General features: G+C 40.9%; 2 protein-coding genes and 1 long non-coding RNA gene across 4 annotated transcripts in view; 2 read left to right on the top strand and 1 right to left on the bottom strand.

The window, feature by feature from the left end:
- cdkl5 (cyclin-dependent kinase-like 5) overlaps positions 1 to 6,132 on the top strand; it is a 44,328-nt gene extending 38,196 nt beyond the window's left edge. For both annotated transcript variants that reach the window (XM_052063058.1, XM_052063057.1), the window contains exons 16-21: positions 63 to 168; positions 277 to 412; positions 726 to 831; positions 1,423 to 1,587; positions 2,118 to 2,318; positions 2,533 to 6,132. In XM_052063058.1, coding sequence (XP_051919018.1) covers positions 63 to 168; positions 277 to 412; positions 726 to 831; positions 1,423 to 1,587; positions 2,118 to 2,318; positions 2,533 to 2,937 — 1,119 coding nt within the window. In that variant the 3' untranslated portion in view covers positions 2,938 to 6,132. The remainder of the gene's footprint in view (positions 1 to 62; positions 169 to 276; positions 413 to 725; positions 832 to 1,422; positions 1,588 to 2,117; positions 2,319 to 2,532) is intronic.
- Positions 6,133 to 7,153: 1,021 nt separating this feature from the next.
- Positions 7,154 to 13,683, bottom strand: rs1a (retinoschisin 1a). The gene is given in 5 exon segments (XM_052063362.1): positions 7,154 to 9,511; positions 10,840 to 11,035; positions 11,138 to 11,279; positions 13,513 to 13,633; positions 13,636 to 13,683. Coding segments are annotated over 5 exon segments (660 nt in total). The 3' UTR covers positions 7,154 to 9,358.
- A 3,223-nt stretch (positions 13,684 to 16,906) lies between these two features.
- On the top strand, positions 16,907 to 17,892 carry LOC127599430 (uncharacterized). The gene is made up of 2 exons (XR_007962099.1): positions 16,907 to 17,233; positions 17,646 to 17,892. It is a non-coding gene; the product is annotated as an uncharacterized LOC127599430 (long non-coding RNA).
- Positions 17,893 to 18,536: the final 644 nt, after the last annotated feature.

Below are 18,536 nucleotides of genomic sequence, written 5' to 3'. Positions count from 1 at the left end.
GTTCCGCATTGGTCACACGCCCCCTTACACTTTATTGCTGTGCCCATTTGCATGACGTACAGGTCGGTATGTATCATGACCCTCATGGAGAGGATGGAGTGTCCTCCAAGGAAAACCGGATGATTTTCACTGAGTCCATGCCTCGGAGAGTTGGTAGCTTTTACCGAGGTAATCACCTGTATTTTGCGTAGACTTAAAATGATTTATTTAGACGACCTGAATAGGCTTAAAGATGATTTATGCTTTTGCGAAAAGTCTTATCTCGCTTCTGTCCAGTACCGTCGCCCAGACCAGATAACTCCTCATCCTTCCATGAGGGTGTTGGGCAGGGTCGAGGACCGGTCGTACCCGTTGTTCCTGGCAACCCCGTTACCATGGCTAACCACTCCAAACGCCAGACTGCCTTTGAGTGGTGAGAAGCATCCTTTAAGAGAACTGGAAGGATTTTCAAGTGAACAGTGGCCTCACTTGCATTGAAAATATTGCAACCTTGCCTGGCCCCATTAGGTACCCCAGTACAAGCGCTTAATGAAAACCCTCTGGCACTATAAAAACAATGATGCCGCATCATACCAGATGGGATTATAAAATAAATAATAAAGTACCGTAGTTCTCTGAGAGTAATATTGCTGTGATTTTAGTGGGGTTTTTCCCGTCACTCTTTACTCAGTGAACTCATTTATCACATTACAAATATGGTTGGTGATTATGTTTTCCATTTTCAGGAGTGCTGCTGAAGCAATGGTGATGAATCCTCCAGAGCCCACCAAAGAGAAGGAAAAACAAGGCTTCTTCAGAGCCATCAAAAAGAAAAAGAAGAAGACGCAAATAGTAAGAACGCATTGCCGCAATTGATTCATTTATTTGATGACAATTGGGGTAAACAATTACCATGATGTCCGCTGGGGCAAAAAAAACCAAACAGACTGAAAATGAGCAAAAGTCAATGGAATGTATCTGAAAATGATTCGTTTCAAACGGCTTCAGCTTTGTCTGATTATGAACAGAACCCTGCATTTGGCTCGCGGTGTATCAACAGTGACTTTAAGAAGTGTTTAACCCCATTCCGTTTTTTTGTACATTTTACATTTTTCATATACAATATTCAAGATTTTTGGTTAATAATTTCTTTCTGTAGGCTTTGATTAATGTATTTATTTTTTGTAAAAATGTCCCTATTTTCTTCACAGGCACTTGAGCCTTTTTTTCAATATCCTTAATATGCAACTGAAGGTTCATGTGGTAGTCAGCTATTTGTCATCACTAGTAAGACAGCACGCAACTGTAGTACAATAGAAAGGATTTTACATTTTTTTGTTCAGTTTGTATTCCACCACCTATTGGAGAACTACAACTGCGGACCTTGTTAAGTGGTCACGTGGAGATGCTGAAACTGACAGTGATGCATTTCCCTTTTCACAGACGGACATGGCGGACGGGAGGAACCCTAGTATCAGGAAAAGCCTCTTCCCACTCTTCAGCTCCAAGAACAGCCTAAAGCACAACTCAGCTGTCAAAGTCCTTCCTGTGGTGCCCTCGCCGATGCTACAACAGCAGCCTCCTCCGCCGCCATATCCTGCCACAACAGTAAGCTGAACGCAACACTAAGACATGACTGCGTCTGCGTGACAATGATTTTTACGTGCCCAAAACAAGACGTCCACTATGGAAAAATTTTCAAGCATTTATTTGCCATCCTTGAGATCCAGCTTAAAAGGTATTCTGATTATTATTGCGTTTGTGGAATACGAATCAGGCAGAAAAATCAACCCATTTTTATCCTTCTCAGCAGGCGGCCATTTTGCCACTAGCTGTCGACTGAAAATGACATCACAGTAACTCACGGTTCAGGTAACGACCGATGACGTTCACCTGTTTCCTGAGTTTGGTCATGTGATGTTTGCAACCTGAGTTGTGATTGGTCATTAACTAGAACACAATTCAGCACAGAATTACCACAAAGAGGACATGGACCAAAAGCTGGATCGCAAGTATTTCTGTATTTTTCATGTCCCGTCATCTTCTCCCCCCCTTAGTGTTTTGTTTGGTGCGACTACAAGGAAGCACGAAACTGTAATTTGTGAAGTAAGGCTTACCTCATCTATTGTTGCTGTAAGGGACCTGGGACTGCACAAGAGCATATGTCCCTGCAGAGGGGCGCCAAGTCATCCTCACACCACGGAAGCCGTCGGAAAAACCGAGAACGTTCCCGAGACAGAGACCGCGAACGAGAGCAGAGCCGAGACCGGGAACGAGAAAGAGGACGAGAGAGAGTGAATGAATGGCCGACAGAAAAGGCAATGGACTCACATTCTCAGGTACATGCTTTCTATTTTCCCTCAAGCATATGAGTGGGCTCTGCCTTGGCTAATTAATTAAGTTTGGTGTCCGTCAGAGTTTGTGGTGCCAAGTGACTTACTGTAAGCACAAAAAATGTTGTTGCTGTAGTTCAGTGGATTTTATCGGTTATCCTTACTTTACTTGAGTGTTTATTTTTTAACTGACTTTCCTTCACACCTCTTTCACTTGCAGAGCCAACCACTGAAGTCCCTTCGCAGGCTCCTTCACCTCTCCCCTTCTCCAAACCAAGGCCAGCCTCCTCCTCCTCCTCCCGCAGACCTGCGCTTCCAGCCCCCTCTCCCCAACCCTCCTCAGACCTCCTCCAAAGCGGCCTACACCGAAAGCCGGGGGCACGCAGAGAGCCGGGGCCACTCCGGGGCAGGTGGCTCGTCCCAGGCCAAGAGCCGCAAGGCCAGCTACCCACTGCCGGGCCAGCTGGAGTCCGCCTGGCACGTGTCGGCGCTGCAGCGGGCCGAAGGCGCGCAGTTCACGGCCGAACAGCTGGGCATCAAACCGGGACCGAACGGACCCACCTTTACCCGTGCCTCCCGCACCAGAATGCCAAACCTCAATGACCTGAAGGAGACGGCGCTCTAAACGCCCACCTCAAACCGTACCACCTCTGCTACGGCTCATTGTGGATGCACCAGCGGAATCGAAGAGGACGCCGTCTGACTTTAGTTGCAATTTACGTGAAAGAGTCTTGCACTCATTTGGCGTGATGAGCTGGGACAATGCAACAAACAAGCTCTTGCAAGGGGGCCGGCCATATGGAAAGCCCTTTGAGTATTTATTCCAAATTCTTGATATCCAGCTTAGGGTCCAGTTCTAGGGCCTAGCTTCGGGTCTATATAGTAGTAGTCCTCTCTTTGTCCTCACAAGTAAGATAATTCAGCACATTCGTAGAAGGGTTGTCTTTTTCCACAACTCATGCCATGTTTGGCCTACTGGTATGCAATGAAATCATACTCCTAAAAAATGCGCTGCTCTCGTAACGCTTCTAACTAGTAGGCCTGTGTCACATACTAGTAGCCTCCTTGTAGTTTTGCCTTACTAACAACATGTGGTTGTCTGGTATGTAGAAAAAACTTACTGTAACTGTAGTAAAACTTTACTAGGAGACAGTCATTGTACTAATTCTGGTTCTACTACGGCAGAGGTGTCAAACTCTGGTCCTCGAGGGCCAATATCCTGCATGTTTTAGATCTTTCCCTCCCACATACCTGAGTCAAATGATCAGCTGATCAAGGTCTGCAGGAACCTGATAACAATCCCGAGCCTTTGAATCAAGTGTATTGGGGGAGGTAAACATCTAATACGGTACATTCAGGAGAGAAGCCTTAGAGGACCGGAGTTTGACACCTGTGTCCCAGAGTGCTGAATTGAATGAAACCCCATTTGAGCATTTACTGTATTTGGTCAATATCCTTGTTAATCTAGCTTAAGGTCCACATATTAGTATGCTCTTTGTCCTTATTAGTAAGATAATTCAGTTTCGCGCAACTAGGGCGCACTAGTAGAATGACTGTGTAATACTATTACGAGTCATTGTTTTGGTACGACTGCCTTCCACTATCGACATCTATGCCATTGGGGTCCAGGAGGCTTCTCGTGTGTGACACATGCCTCCTAATTGGAACAAGATGTGCGACTTATGAAGCACAGGAGTTTAATAGAAAGGTTTGAGATATAGCATACTTGCCAAAAGTGGCACTCATAATGGAACTAATTAACTAGTAAGACACAGTCATTCTGCTAGCACGCTGAATTGTTTGGTAGTGAGGACAAAAAGTACATGAACCATAAACTGGATATGAAGACATTGGACTAAATGCCGAAAGGATTTTCTATTGGTCTCGCCCTTTCAGTATTATTCTTCTGTTAGGAGTAGAAACTTCCTCTGCTCCCACCTCCCCATCACAGAGCTCTACTGCAGCACATTTGCTCTTCCTTGTGGTCACTAAAGCAAATGTTTTTTTTTTCCAAATATTTGATAAAATAGAGAGAAAAAGATTTATATGAACAAAGTTTATTATTTGTTTCACATCCGAAGATATAAGCTATAGTTATATCTCTAATAAGATATATGGGATTGTTAAAAGGATATACAGTGTTAAATGTGTAATTATAAGAGCTTTACTTTGACACAGAGATGAAGAGATATGTATGTGTTGACAATACAATATGTCACAAAGATTATGTAATGGTGAATGTCCTTTTTTGTTCAGTTTAATATGGTATAAACAGATTTTTATTTTTTTTCACTTTTCCGTTTTTCCTAGAAACGATGATTACCCTACATGGGAGCAAAAATATGTCGTATTAAAGGTGTCGTTCAAGAATATACGTGTCCAGCAGTTAAAAGCATTTTGAGGCTGTTTGTCAACAGCTCTCCTCTTCCTTGCTGCTACCTTTGATTTTTTTGGGGTATCAAGAAATTGTTATTGTGAAAAGTGAGCATCTTGGAATGAAGATAAAAAAACATGGAGTCTTAACACGAGTCATTTGCCACTTTTAAGATCTTCTAGAAATAATCTGATGATCGTATGTGAAATAAAACTCCTCGGAAACGCTTCAAACAATAATTATTGCATCCCCATCTCACTCAAACTTCCAATGAACAGCTAGTCGTAAATACTAGCAACTGCATGTGACAGTTCTGTCTTTATGATGTCTGCTGACTACAACGCCGCAGACACATTCATTTTTTAAAAATGAGTGTTTATTTTCAATCAATTGATATTTATTGCTTGTGAATTGTTTTGAACTGTCATAATCAGGGGTAATTTATATGGGAATATTTAGATAGCTGGATAGATAGATAGATAGATAGATAGATAGATAGATAGATAGATAGATAGATAGATAGATAGATAGATAGATAGATAGATAGATAGATAGATAGATAGATAGATAGATAGATAGATAGATAGATAGATAGATAGATAGATAGATAGATAGATAGATAGATAGATAGATAGATAGATAAAAAGAATACACACTACTGTTAAATGTCAGGTTTTCGTTATTTACATTATAGCCCCCCCCCCAGATCTTTTATTGTCGATTTAGTTGTGTAGGCTATAGGTCATTTAATCGTGGAGAAGAAAAAAAAACTTTTTGAAATGATTCATCTTGGCCTCATTTTGTAAATGTTCTAAACACCTGACATTTGGACAGGGGGGTGTAGGCTTTTTGTCTCCATGGTAGATAGACTGATTTGTCCCCCCCAAAAAATGGAAACAAAGCAAAAGGCTAAATAAACTACTATATCAAGCTACTTGGCTGATTGAAAGCAATAACATTAATTGACTGACTGACAGAACTGATTGATTGATGTCGTCACTTGTTAAATAAGTGTAATTGGAGCCTAATATCAGTCAAGAGGGAGACCGTTTTTTTCGGGCGTGCATTGAATATCTTCGTAATTTTCCTTGAGCTATCTCATCTTGCGGTTATGGAAAACAATGATTGTATTTGATTTGTTTACATCTTCACTAGAAACAGTGTTGACATAGTTTGCCTTGCCTGTGTCCTGAAGCCTTACATTCGCTCATTATTGACATGAAATCAGAGGCTTCAACCCCCAAAAGCACCCCCAAACACATCACATACCTTCATCGATTCTTTCTGCTCTCGACTATGAATGTGTTTCCAAGAGCAGCACTTCATTGTTTTCTGTACACAGATGCCCTCTTCTTACAAGGTGTAAATAGAAGTAAGAGAGCGTATCTAATACCGACCAGTCTACACTAAAATAATATCAGAATAAAAATCTACATTTTTTTTAAATTGTGTCCACATTTGTTTGGTCTGACTGAGAAAAATAAAACATGATCTTGGTAATTGTAGCATCCAGAGTAAAAAGAAAATACAGTGTACTTTGAGATATGACCTACATTTCATGGTGAAATGGATACTGTATGTAACTTGAGACTATGGTGGCAGTGAATTCAACTGACTTTGCAGTAAGCGGCGTCTTAGCAAACAAGTCATTCAAAATAGATTTCAGCTGTTTAACACTCCCAAATATAAGTGTAATGTCAAGCCAAACATAAAACAAAGAGATTACACAATAAGTATTTAAACGAACCAAGCAGTGTTGCCTTAAGACATAATGACAAACACCATTTGCCTACTTCGCGGTTAGCACCAATAGTCGAATTTAAACACTTATAGATTGATAATGAAACAATAATCTCACAGGCACGCTGTATATTCTTACTCCTCTATGAAAATTGATACCTCACTTACCTACTGATAACGTAGCACCAGGGGTTTCAGCATCCCGCTGAAGGACACGCCGACATGGTTACAGTGGCCGGGGATCCAACCTGCAACCTCTTGGTTGAGAGAGGGCTACGCTACCATGAGCTATGTTGCCCCATTTCCATATTACAGAGGAAAAAGAAGTGTTTCAAGACTAGTTAGTTGTGTCCTGATTTCTCCAAAACCAAAGGATAAAATTGAAAATGCAAGGTAGTATCATTTTCCTGATCAAAGTATACACAGAGAGTTTTGAGTGAAAAATGGGTCATCCTGGCCCTTTCAGTTTGTATCCTAATACAACATTATAACATGAAATGCCCTGCCCATCCTAACAATATTGCTTTGCATCTGGTGGGATCTTCGTCCCAAGGACCTGCTGAAGTGAGTTGAGGAATGAAACTCATCCTTTGTTGGCATTTTTATAGGCAATTACAGTAAACGCAACCTTTTGGGGGATTACATATAGATTTATGCTATGGGCAGCTTGTTCCCAATACAGAGAGTTCACTATATAAATATAACGAGTCAATGACATGATGAGAGATTCATTGAGGATATCTTTAATATCAATCACAAAATCCATGGTGGGGCAATGCTACAAGACACGTAATCTGAACTGAGTGTTTAACCAATACAACACATAGGGTATTGTCGAGTTTTTTGCATTCAAATTCAACAATCAGGAAGAAATAAATACAAGTCGTTTGGGAGGATGCTACAATTGGCGTCAACGTTTCAACTTTTATTTTTTTTAAACCATCACATTTCGAAACAATTATGTTGACGTGAAAAAATAAATCATCAGAAATGTCAACAAAATTCAGTTCAAAATAAATAGCACCAAAATACAAGACATTTGTATCACCTGATTTTTTTTTCACAGATGGGAAAACAACAATTGTCAAAACAACCACAAGATGTACTGTGTATCACCCGATTTATTTATCTATTTATAGAAATGTTTATATTTCTTTTTACACCTATTTTTAATCATTATTTTGGCCATCAAAAATGTAATCAGTGTTCAAAATGTGACGTTTAAAAAAAACAAAGACAGGATACATTCAGATAGGAAATGGAATCCTGAAACACAGAATCTGCATTAGGAACATTTATCGTAACAAAACTATGGGATTGTCATGAGATATCAGAAAACAATCCAAGGGGTGTTTCTTTCCATTACCGACAGAAGATTATAGTCAAATTATCACCTTCTTTTCCTTAGAGGCTAGTTGGGAGAGGCTTGGTGAGAGCTGTAAAATTCCCTGCTGATCACCTCGTGTCAAAAGAAGGCAGCAAGCATTTCAGTGAGTTGTCTCACATGAGAGGCGTGTTTAGGATTGGTTTGTTTGCACATCTGTGCAGACTTCCTCCATAGCAACGTGCCACGATTAATTACTCCTTTGATTCGATGCCAGTTCAGTGTGAATGTTAACAATTTGCGACAAAGTTAAATTAATTCAGCCAGTGTGAGACTGCTTTAAACAAATAAAATTCAGAGTTCATTTGCATATCAAACATTGGATTCATCGATCCATCCATTTTCTGACCCGCTTAATCCTCACAAGGTTCCCGAGGGTTGCTGGCACCCATCCCAGCCGTGTCTGGGCAGTAGGCGGGGGACACCCTGAACCGGTTGCCAGCCAATCGCAGGGCACACAGAGACAAACAACCATCCACGCTCGCACTCACACCTAGGGACAATTTAGAGTGTTCAATCAGCCCACCATGCATGTTTTTTGGAATGTGGGAGGAAACCAGAGCACCCGCAGAAAACCCACACAAGCCCGGGGAGAACATGCAAACTCCACACAGGGAGGCCGGAGCTGGAATCAAACCCGGTACCTCTGCACTGTGAAGCCGACATGCTAACCACTGGACTACCGGGCCGCCCCACAAATCAAACATATACAGATAAATTATGTCTTGAATCAGCTTTTTGGTCAGATTTTTTCTTCTTTGTAATTGTCAAAACATTTTCACATTTTTCTCTCAAGACGCACCCCTGTTCCTAAAATGTTTTTAGCCATCAAAAGGAAGAGAGAAAAAGAAGGAAGGACCATGACTCAGCAGAGACGACATCACTTTTGCAATTCAAGGCGTTTATGGAGACATAAAATTATGATTTTGATTCCCAAAGTGCGAGGCTCAACCACTTATTTTGAGCCTTGATAGTAACTAACGGGGTTGTGCCGAACAACAAAATATGGCAGAGAGCCATTACGAGAGTACACAACAAATTGATGGATTACTAGTTTTCGAATTAATCAATTCAACTATAATAGTCTTTTCAATTATTGTTCAATTGACTGTAAAGAGGATAACAAGATTATTGCAAAATCTTAACGTTGTTTTTTTACACATGACAATTTGACATTTCAGTACAGATTTTGACAAATGTCATGCAAGTTGACACTGATGATTTGCTTTCACGGACCACATAAAGTGATGTGGCGGGCCAGATCTGGCCCCCGGGCCTCGAGTTTGATAGGGGTCTTAAGCTTACTTTTGAGAGTTGAGCTGGATGAATCAAATTATATGGAGGTTTATTAGCTGTTTAAATAAAAAAAGAATAAATCAAATGTCTGTCGTTTCACAATGTCAGTGCCTAAATTGTTCTCCAAACCTGGAATGACCTTCATACAACTGTAATGGAAGGATTAAAAAATAATCAAGGTTAACACATACATTGAGTGTTTGGACAGAGGAGGTCGGAGGTGAAGGCCTCGAGGAGAGCAGGATTCGAGGCTCAGGCACATTTGTTCATGCAAAGCAGCAGCTCCAGGCGCAGAGCGATGCGTGTGTGCCAGCCCAAGGGGAGGATGCGGATGTAGCGCGCCACAATAGGCGGCCGCAAGAGGTTCTGCACTGACGAAGAGCGGTCGGAGTTCCCGTAAAACACCTGAGGAGAGTTGAGAGAAGCATCAGAAGAAGTTGTGTCTGACAACTATCACTTGTAACCGCGTCATTGTAAGTGATTGTAAGATCACATTTACTACAAAACTTTTCATTGAACTCATTCTTGTAAGTGGTTGGCTGTTTTACATGCAGTTAGGTCAATGTTAGCCTCTGCTCCATGAGACTGTTTTCATTTTGCATTCATGTGTTTAAATGTTGGCTCGTTTAATAAATGACATCAGCAGCATTTTCTTCCACTCAACTTGGGTGGTGGCCTATTAGAAGCGCCATAATAATAAATAAATTAATCGGCCAAACGAAAGCCCCTAAAAGTTGTGGGTTGGGGCATTGAAAAAAGTAAAGTAAAATATCTCTCAAAAGTGAGATCATGACTCATGTTTTTTGGAAATATATCCATCCATCCATTATCTAATCCGCTTATCCTCACAAAGGTCGCGGGTGTGCTGGAGTCTAACCTAGCTGTCATTGGGCAGTCGGTGGGAGACACCCTGAACTGGTTGCCGGCCATTCACGGGGGACACAGACAAACAACCATTTCGCGCTCACACCTAGAGACAAGTTAGAGTGTTCCGTTGACCTGCCACGCATGTTTTTGGAATGTGGGAGGAAACCAGAGTACCCGGAAAAAAAAACTTGCCGGCATGGGGAAAACATGCAAACTCCACACAGGTAAGCCAGCCGGAATCGAACCCTGCACCTCTGCACTGTGTGGCCGGCGAGCTAACCATTCGTGTAAATATACAAGATAAGATATCCTTTATTTGTACCACACTGGGGAAATTTACAGCCTCCAGCAGCAAGAATGTGGGTAGAAAGAAGAAAAAACAAACAAACACCGTTCAATTAAGTGCAATATAAATACAAAATGGATAAATCGCAGTGCTATTTACAATTGTTTTTCACATCACACACATCACATCATTTAATTATTATTATTATTATTGTTGTTATTTTTATTCAGCAGCCTGACAGCAGTCGGTACGAACGAGCGTCGGAATCTCTCCTTCTCACACTATAAATACTTACACAGTTTAACAATTTGGACATTTTCATTTAGGGATGTATTCACTTTTGTTGCCAGCGGCATAGACATTTATAGCTGAATTTTGAGTTACTTCAGGAAACTAAGATAAGAGTGAATTTACACGGGGTGCAACAAAAAAATACAGAGCCACTACAGTTTCTCCAAACTCAGTGATAGACGTTGTGTTTAATTGGTAGATCTCTCCAAAACTGTCCATTCCTATGTCCATCAAGGTTTATTTTTGGACACCTAACTAAGTGGCTGATGATTGTATTTTTCCAACTGACCCTGTTATTCCCAGTCTGGTCCTTGTAAAAGATCCAGTTGAGTTTTTCGTCCGTGCGGTACTGCACACTGTATTTGGTCACCCACTCGTCGGCATCACAGCGACCTTGAGTGAGGATTCCCGAGACCACCATAACATCCCTCAGGTCGATCTGCAGCCACTGGCTGCTGTCTTGGAACTTTGAGAGCCATGCACAGCTAGAGCACAAACATGCTAGTAAGTGATTCATGAAAACATAACCGGAGCCTTTGTCATTTTCCTCCTTTATTCATTCCATCACAGATTTGCAGGTTGCCTACCCAAATCCTTGACTGTTGAGGCGAGCCTTGTTTGGGAGCCAAGAGGAGAACCATCCGCTATACTGGTCCTGATTGGAGCAGGTTATCTGGTCCGGGCTCACTGATCCAGCCTCAAAGCCAAGAGGCTTATGGTATGGACACTCTGCAAGAAGGAAATACTTTGGAAATGCTGGCATGGCATGCATAAGATTTCGGTCTCTGAGGACTTGTTTGGAGATGGAACGGATGTAATGTGTGTGTTCTGTGTTGAGAATAACTGAAAACACCATACAGTACGACCAAAATGGAAAACGCCAGATTTATTTGTTTATTTTAATCATCATGCGCGGAGTCTCAGGTAATCAAACTTCTAAGCTCAGAAAAATTATTTTGGGTGCACAAGGCCGAATATACAGTACTATTTGGTTGCCTCTTCCTCCATCACTTCCGGTTCTATTACTTTGAACTTCATTCGGCGTTGCGTTGGTTTCTCATGTTTTCCTTGGTGAAAACCATCAGAGCAACAAAAAGTGTGAAACACCGTTCTAAATTGTGAAGTTACCATAGCATACTTAACATTAATATCCCATCGTTTACAATTTGTTTCTAACCCTTGGAATACTTTTTTTTGTTGCATAATACACCGGTATGAAAACAGCCTAAAATATGTCATTTTATATAGCTTTGTTTTCTCTTTCAACAGCCATCAGAGGGAGCTTCCACATCTTTATTAAAATAATCATTAAAATGCAATTGTTCTCCATGGCCACCACAGCGTATCTCCATGATGTTTCCACTTGCAAAACGGTTCATATAAGGATAACGGTTGACACAAATGACCTATAATGTGCCTGAGTGATAAGCAGCCCAACAGTGAAGATCCTAAAGCATCCATTTTTAATTCTCCACTGCAAGCAATCACTCAGGGCCATTAGTGGAGGGGTTGGACAGATGGCCATGTTGAACCCTCTGAAGCTGGTGGTCAGTCTGCGCCCTTATGTCTACGACTACAAATAACAAGTCCTGATGTGAATCCTCATTTTGAATGAAAAAAAATAAGATGAGACAAGAAAGACATTTCCACCAAATGGTTGTAGTCCCTTGGAAAAGAAGCGTGTTGCAACATACTGCACTTAGTGATCAGGCATTGGGGAACATCCAGTCTAATCCCAGCAGTACACTGCACTGAGCAAAAGCTCTGTGCATGGCAATCTGCTGGAAGTAAATGTTTAGAACAGTAAAGCCTGAGGCTTGTATGCAATGTGGCAACATATGAGGACATGTTCATGGCAACAAATGAAAAAATTTGCCTTCATACTTTGTTCATCATCACATAGGATGCATTACATACATTTTTTGCTATGTCACTCAGAATTAATGCAAGTTTAAATAGGGCGCCTGAGTTTGAAAGCCTTTTGAATGGTAAAAAGAAATAGCAATAATAGATTATTTAAAATAGATAATCATTTGTCAATACTGTATAAACTGTAAAAAAAACCCAACAACATTAATTAAAACTCAGATGCCACAAAATTATCACAAGATCTAAAATAGATGTATTGGGTGGTATATATGTAATGTATAAGTGTATGGAATATAATTGCAAATATGTTCTATTCATGTTATCTTATCATAAAGTTTATAAAACGCATATGAAAGGAAACATGTTCATTTACTATTAAGGGGGGAAAAAATAAAATTCTGAAACAGAACACAGTAAAAAAACAACAACAACTAAATAATAAACTGAAAATCTAGTTAAGGTGGCATAGATATAAGAATACTTGTGGTGTTTTGTGCCATCGAAGTTTGAATGTAAATTAAAAAACGTTTTGTCTTTTTTTAATCCATAATAGAAATTCCGACTTGGAAGGAAGAACACTAAAACATTTCATAAATGTCAGCTGATTGTCTCTCTCTCTCTCTCTCTCTCTCTCTCTCTCTCTCTCTCTCTCTCTCTCTCTCCTCTGAAAGCAACTCTTATTGTTTCTTCGCCCAATGACATCATTACTGTCAAAATCATCATACTTCCGACTCAAACCCTAATTGCACAAATATCACGGAAGCTTAATACCCTTTTTTTCTTGCTTGGATTACATATTTAGATTCGTGCAGAAGCTTGCACGACCTCTGTGTGGAGATCATCCTTGCTGATGGCTCCACCTTTCCTCTCTATAGGAACACGTTCACCCTGCAGTGTGATGCATTCATGCATGCATGTGGGTATAAATAGACATCTTCAATCACTTTCCCACCCTTGCAAACAGTATCTCCGCAATGTATGATACCAGAGAGTATACTATTTGAAAGTGAATGCCAATCTTTTTTCAGAGCGGATTTTTTTTTTTAATGTCTATTGGATAAAATGTTTATGTGGTGATGACACTGGCTGTTACCTGGCATGCAGTCCACTCCCCTCACTGAAGAGGAGCCAAAGGAGGAGAACTCAGTTGGTGACACACCTTCACAGTCACATTTGCACGACCTGCTGGTCCATGCTTCAGACACAGTCGCCTTTAATAAACATATACCAGTATTAATATCCATCCATCCATCATTTTTTTCATCAATCATCTGCACTCACACCTAGGGACAATTTCGAGTGTTCAATCAGCCTGCCATGCATGTTTTTGAAATGTGGGAGAAAACCCACGCAGACCCGGGTAGAACATGCAAATTCCACACAGGGAGACCGGAGCTGGAATTGAACCTGGTACCTCTGCACTGTGAGGTTGACGCGTTAACCACTGGACAACCCAGTATTAATATACAACTGCATAATATGAGACAAAACCGTCAAGTGTCAACAATGTAATAGAATCTATTTTCACTGTTTGTAATGTTTGTTTCCCTCCACTACTGTATAGCATTTCTTACACTAGTAAGAGATGGGCGGACTAGTAGGACAACTGCATGTTACTACTGTAGTGTATCGGGGGATGTTAACTCGTAGAATTTTACAAAGTCACTACTGTAGTACAAAATACCACTTGTCGTTTTGCCTCGGTGGTAACATGTAATTTGTTCTGCTAGTGTGCAGAAAAGTCTTACATTCGCGGGACAATATGTCTACTCATGCACAGATACAGTTAAGAAGTGCAGCCCTCACATTGGTGTCATCAGGAGACACACAAATGTAACCATGCCTCCAGATGACACTGCAGATACGGAGCATTAATAATTTCAATTAAGGACCTGAAATTGAACCCTGAGGCACACCACATTACTTTATAGATTTTCGGGGCGCATGTATCTAAACTTACCATAAAACTACCACTCGTAAAATTGTCGTTATTAGTACACGTTTGCCTCACAGAAACATGTAGTTGTCCTACTAGTCTTATAGTCATGTGGAAAAAAAACACTACAAGTAGTACAATCATTCTATTGCTATTCTGAATTTTCTTACGAGTGAGGATGAAGAGCATACTAATACATGGACCTCAAGCTTCATATCAAGGCCATTGAATAAATACTCAAACAGCTTTTAAAAAGATAACCAAAATATTAGAAACAGTATTGTGCTGCAGAGAATGTCACTAAAAACTACAAACTAGGTAATAAACATTGTCTTAGTCTATGTCGGTTGAACCATCATAGTCCAGTCTAATTTACTTTTCATTTCCACTGTCTAAGTAGAACTTTTATGTACTAAACAACATTTTCACGTACAATGCTGTAGTGTTGGTGCAGTTACCTCATACCTCTTGAGCATAGCTGCTCAGGATGACTGTTCAAGCGGATGGAGAGCGACAAAAACAAATGTCCAGGCAGCCACAGATGACAATGAGAGACTGTTAGGACACATTAATCCCCAATTCAAACAAAACAGAATATGTCCATCAATCTGTCAGCACATATACGCAGAAGTCACAGAAAATAAGCGGCTATACTGTGCTGTCATTTTTAAAGGTGGAAAAACAAGATATGGAAGTCGACTTGTTGAAGTTTAGATTTGAGATTCTGAGAAGAAATTCAGACTCAGACGTCAAAAGATGTGAGTACACAGTGAGCATCAGGTCTGGCATCACAAGTCAATAAAGCAAATCAAATCCTACCGTGAGTTGCCATCAAAAGCAGAGTGGGCAGGAAAGGACGCACGTTGAGAGCCATCTTGCAGCCTCCACACATGCAGGACACAACTGAGCAAGCAAGGAACAAGCAAACCAGCACTCATACAAAATCTGGATTACAATAATCCACAGAACACGGTCGACCCAACCTAATGCCATCCTTATCTGATAAAGCCCCTCCTACATTTCTACAGCTGGCGTGTGCAGTGGGAGACCACACCGTTGGCATGTTTGTTATTATGGTGGCAGTTTATGATGAGATTAAACTACATTTGCTGCTGGGCAGGAATCCAGTACCACCCCCCAGCCCCCCAAAACCCTCATTTCAAAAAGATCTGCGTTGAGTTCATCAAAGGATGTACAATTGTTCTTGAATGAATAGAGGTTTGTCAATGTTGTCACATTACAAGGTGGTGGTAGACCCCAAAAAGCAGGCAAGAGGGAGAAGCAAGGTGTACTTGAAAGATTGTATTAAAACTCAGAAAACTAAATCCAAAACAAACATAGTCCAAAGTAGCCAACAAAAATCACAACTTCAGCTAAAACAGGATCATGACCAAAACATGACCTAAAAACGAACAAACCGACATGACAGCAGCAAAGAGCAACAAGAAAAAGCAACAAACAAACATGACAGTAGCCAACAGCAACAACGACCCGACAATGAGTGCTCGGGCTGGAAGTCCTTTTAAAGCCACGAATTACCTAACAACCAACAGGTGTGCAGCTGCAGGGAGCGCCCTACAGTGCCACCTGTTGGTCACAAACCAAAACATGACAAATGTGGACCTTGCTGTTGGCTGGCGACCTATCCAAGATGTACCCTGGACTATATAATGTACTATACTATGTACAATACAGTATTACATTTATCTAACATTTTTTTTAGGGTGTTTTAGTTACCAGTAATATGTCTTCACTTTTAACAACACTAATCACAAGCTTAAGAATCCAAGATACTTTACAGAGGATACACCATGATAAATCTGTGCCATCTAAATTTCCAACTTTTATTTTTCATTAAGTGTAACGCAGATTTTTTTTTTAAATCAAAAAATGTAACAAAAAAATATTTCTTACTTTTAAACTGAGATAGCACAAAAATCACCATATACCAGTGCAACCCAATTTTGATCTTTTTTTTTTTTTTTTGTTTACCAAATATTTATACAAATGAAAACTTAGAATGGGGCGGCCCGGTAGTCCAGTGGTTAGCACGTCGGCTTCACAGTGCAGAGGTACCGTGTTCGATTCCAGCTCCGGCCTCCCTGTGTGGAGTTTGCATGTTCTCCCCGGGCCTGCGTGGGTTTTCTCTGGGTGCTCCGGTTTCCTCCCACATTCCAAAAATATGCATGGCAGGCTGATTGAACAGCCTAAATTGTCCCTAGGTGTGAGTGTGAGCGTGGATGGTTGTTCGTCTGTGTGCCCTGCGATTGGCTGGCAACCGATTCAGGGTGTCCCCCGCCCACTGCCCGGAGACGGCTGGGATGGGCTCCAGCACCCCCCCGCGACCCTAGTGAGGATCAAGCGGTACGGAAGATGAATGAAAACTTAGAATTTGATGTGTTAAATGTAAGATGTAGAAGACTTTACAACAAACAAATTTGGTTACAAAAATGGATGTTTAAAAAATAAATTGTGTTAAAACCACAAGCTCAAACTCAGCTTTTTAAAATGTTTTTTTAAAGGGGGGGAGTGCTGAAAAAGGTGCCACAGATACACTGCATGTGTTCCCAACATACCGAGGCTGTCAAAGATGGCTGTTTGAGAGTAATTAAGCCTCATTAGGAAAAGCTGTTTTTAATTTGCTCTCATTAAAAACACCCTTTTGCACCCTTGCGTGTCTTTCATCCAATGCATCTGCTGACTTTCTACTCCCTCCTTGCTGCGCTTCGGCTTTGGGAAGAAGACTTGCTTGGTTGACTACATTAAGGCAATCCAGACAACATCAACCTCAGCAACAATAACAATGAAGGCTCCTGCCCAAGCAGTGTCGAAGAAGAAGAGGTGTTGCGCTCGCTCCGCTCTCAGAGCTCAGCAAGAGGTCAGAACGCCAGCAAGGGCAGTGATTGTGGTTCATGTTTGAAATGAAGTCCTCGTGTTTTCAATAGAAGTGCTGTTAAGCCATCACTTTAAAATGTGATAAGTTCGGCTTCCGCGTTTGGCAGAACAAAATGATGAAATTCCTTCCGATTTCAGTCACCGGTGGAGCCCTATGTCGACATGTGGACCTTTTCTTAGTTATTTCATTTTTCACTCTTGGTCTTATTTCCCAGTGCAATAGAATAGTATCTTTCATATATTTAAGTTCCCCAAAAAACTCTGCCAGTGACCTTACCTGATCCCAAGTATATCATGTTTGAATGTGTAACTTGTCACAAAAGAATGTTTAAATGTATACATTGGTATGATGGCAGTAGACGTTTTGTAGTTTTCCTTTTCATCTCCTTGCGCAGGTCACGGCAGTCAGGATGGGGGCTCTGGATTTCCTGCTCGGTCGTCACAATTTACCCAGACCACTTGTGCTTGGACTGGTGAGCTTGGAAGCTTCCAGGCTCTCGAGAACAAAGCGACACAAAGTGATCACCCAGCACGAGATCAACGCTGCTGTCACACTCGTCCGACACAAGATTTGTACCAAGGTTGCAGCATGAATTTTTTAATGCCATTTGACTATTTATTATTAAAGAGTATTTTAATTAAACTTTGGGCTCTTTTTTAATTTTCTTTTAACGTTTCAGCTTGTTCTTTGCCGTTTTGGCCACATACAGATGGTGTGTTTACAATAGTGCAGAGTGTTTTAACAAAGCTGTTGTGAGTGTTAAAATATAAGTTTTAACCTTTGAAATTGCACTTTGTTTGCAGAATGTCTAGATTGAAAAATGCTGTCATTTTTTTTTCTTTAATGGTGCCTTGCTCTTGACTTAATACTTGTATCTCAAAGAACATTGATGATGTAATGGGGTTTTTTTCCCCCGATATTTTTAACTTCATTTCTCCGCACGTTGTGCTGCTACCGTGCGTGCTTTGGCCACATGGGGGTGATGTAAATAATGACAGGGCTACATGAAGCTTTGTCTCAACTTCAGTCAGGAGCAATGATTCTTTGCTAAGGGGAAAGAATGTTAAATTGTCTGCGTTACTGCAGCCTCAGTATTCCAATGATGAAATTAAGAGTTATAACAATCTGAGATTTCCAATGTGTTAATTGACTAATATAATGGGATGCTTTTCTCTGGCCCGCCTGATCATTTCTCATGGCACCTTGGCTGGAGACTCTCTGAACTACATCCGTATTAAGGGATCGCCTGACTATTCCTCCGCCTCCTCGTTGCCTTCATCTCTTC

Source organism: Hippocampus zosterae, chromosome 4 (genome assembly GCF_025434085.1).
Source record: "Hippocampus zosterae strain Florida chromosome 4, ASM2543408v3, whole genome shotgun sequence".
Classification (NCBI taxonomy): domain Eukaryota; kingdom Metazoa; phylum Chordata; class Actinopteri; order Syngnathiformes; family Syngnathidae; genus Hippocampus; species Hippocampus zosterae.
The sequence above is the reverse complement of the archived record's forward strand: the minus strand, read 5'-3'. Positions and strand labels throughout refer to the sequence as shown.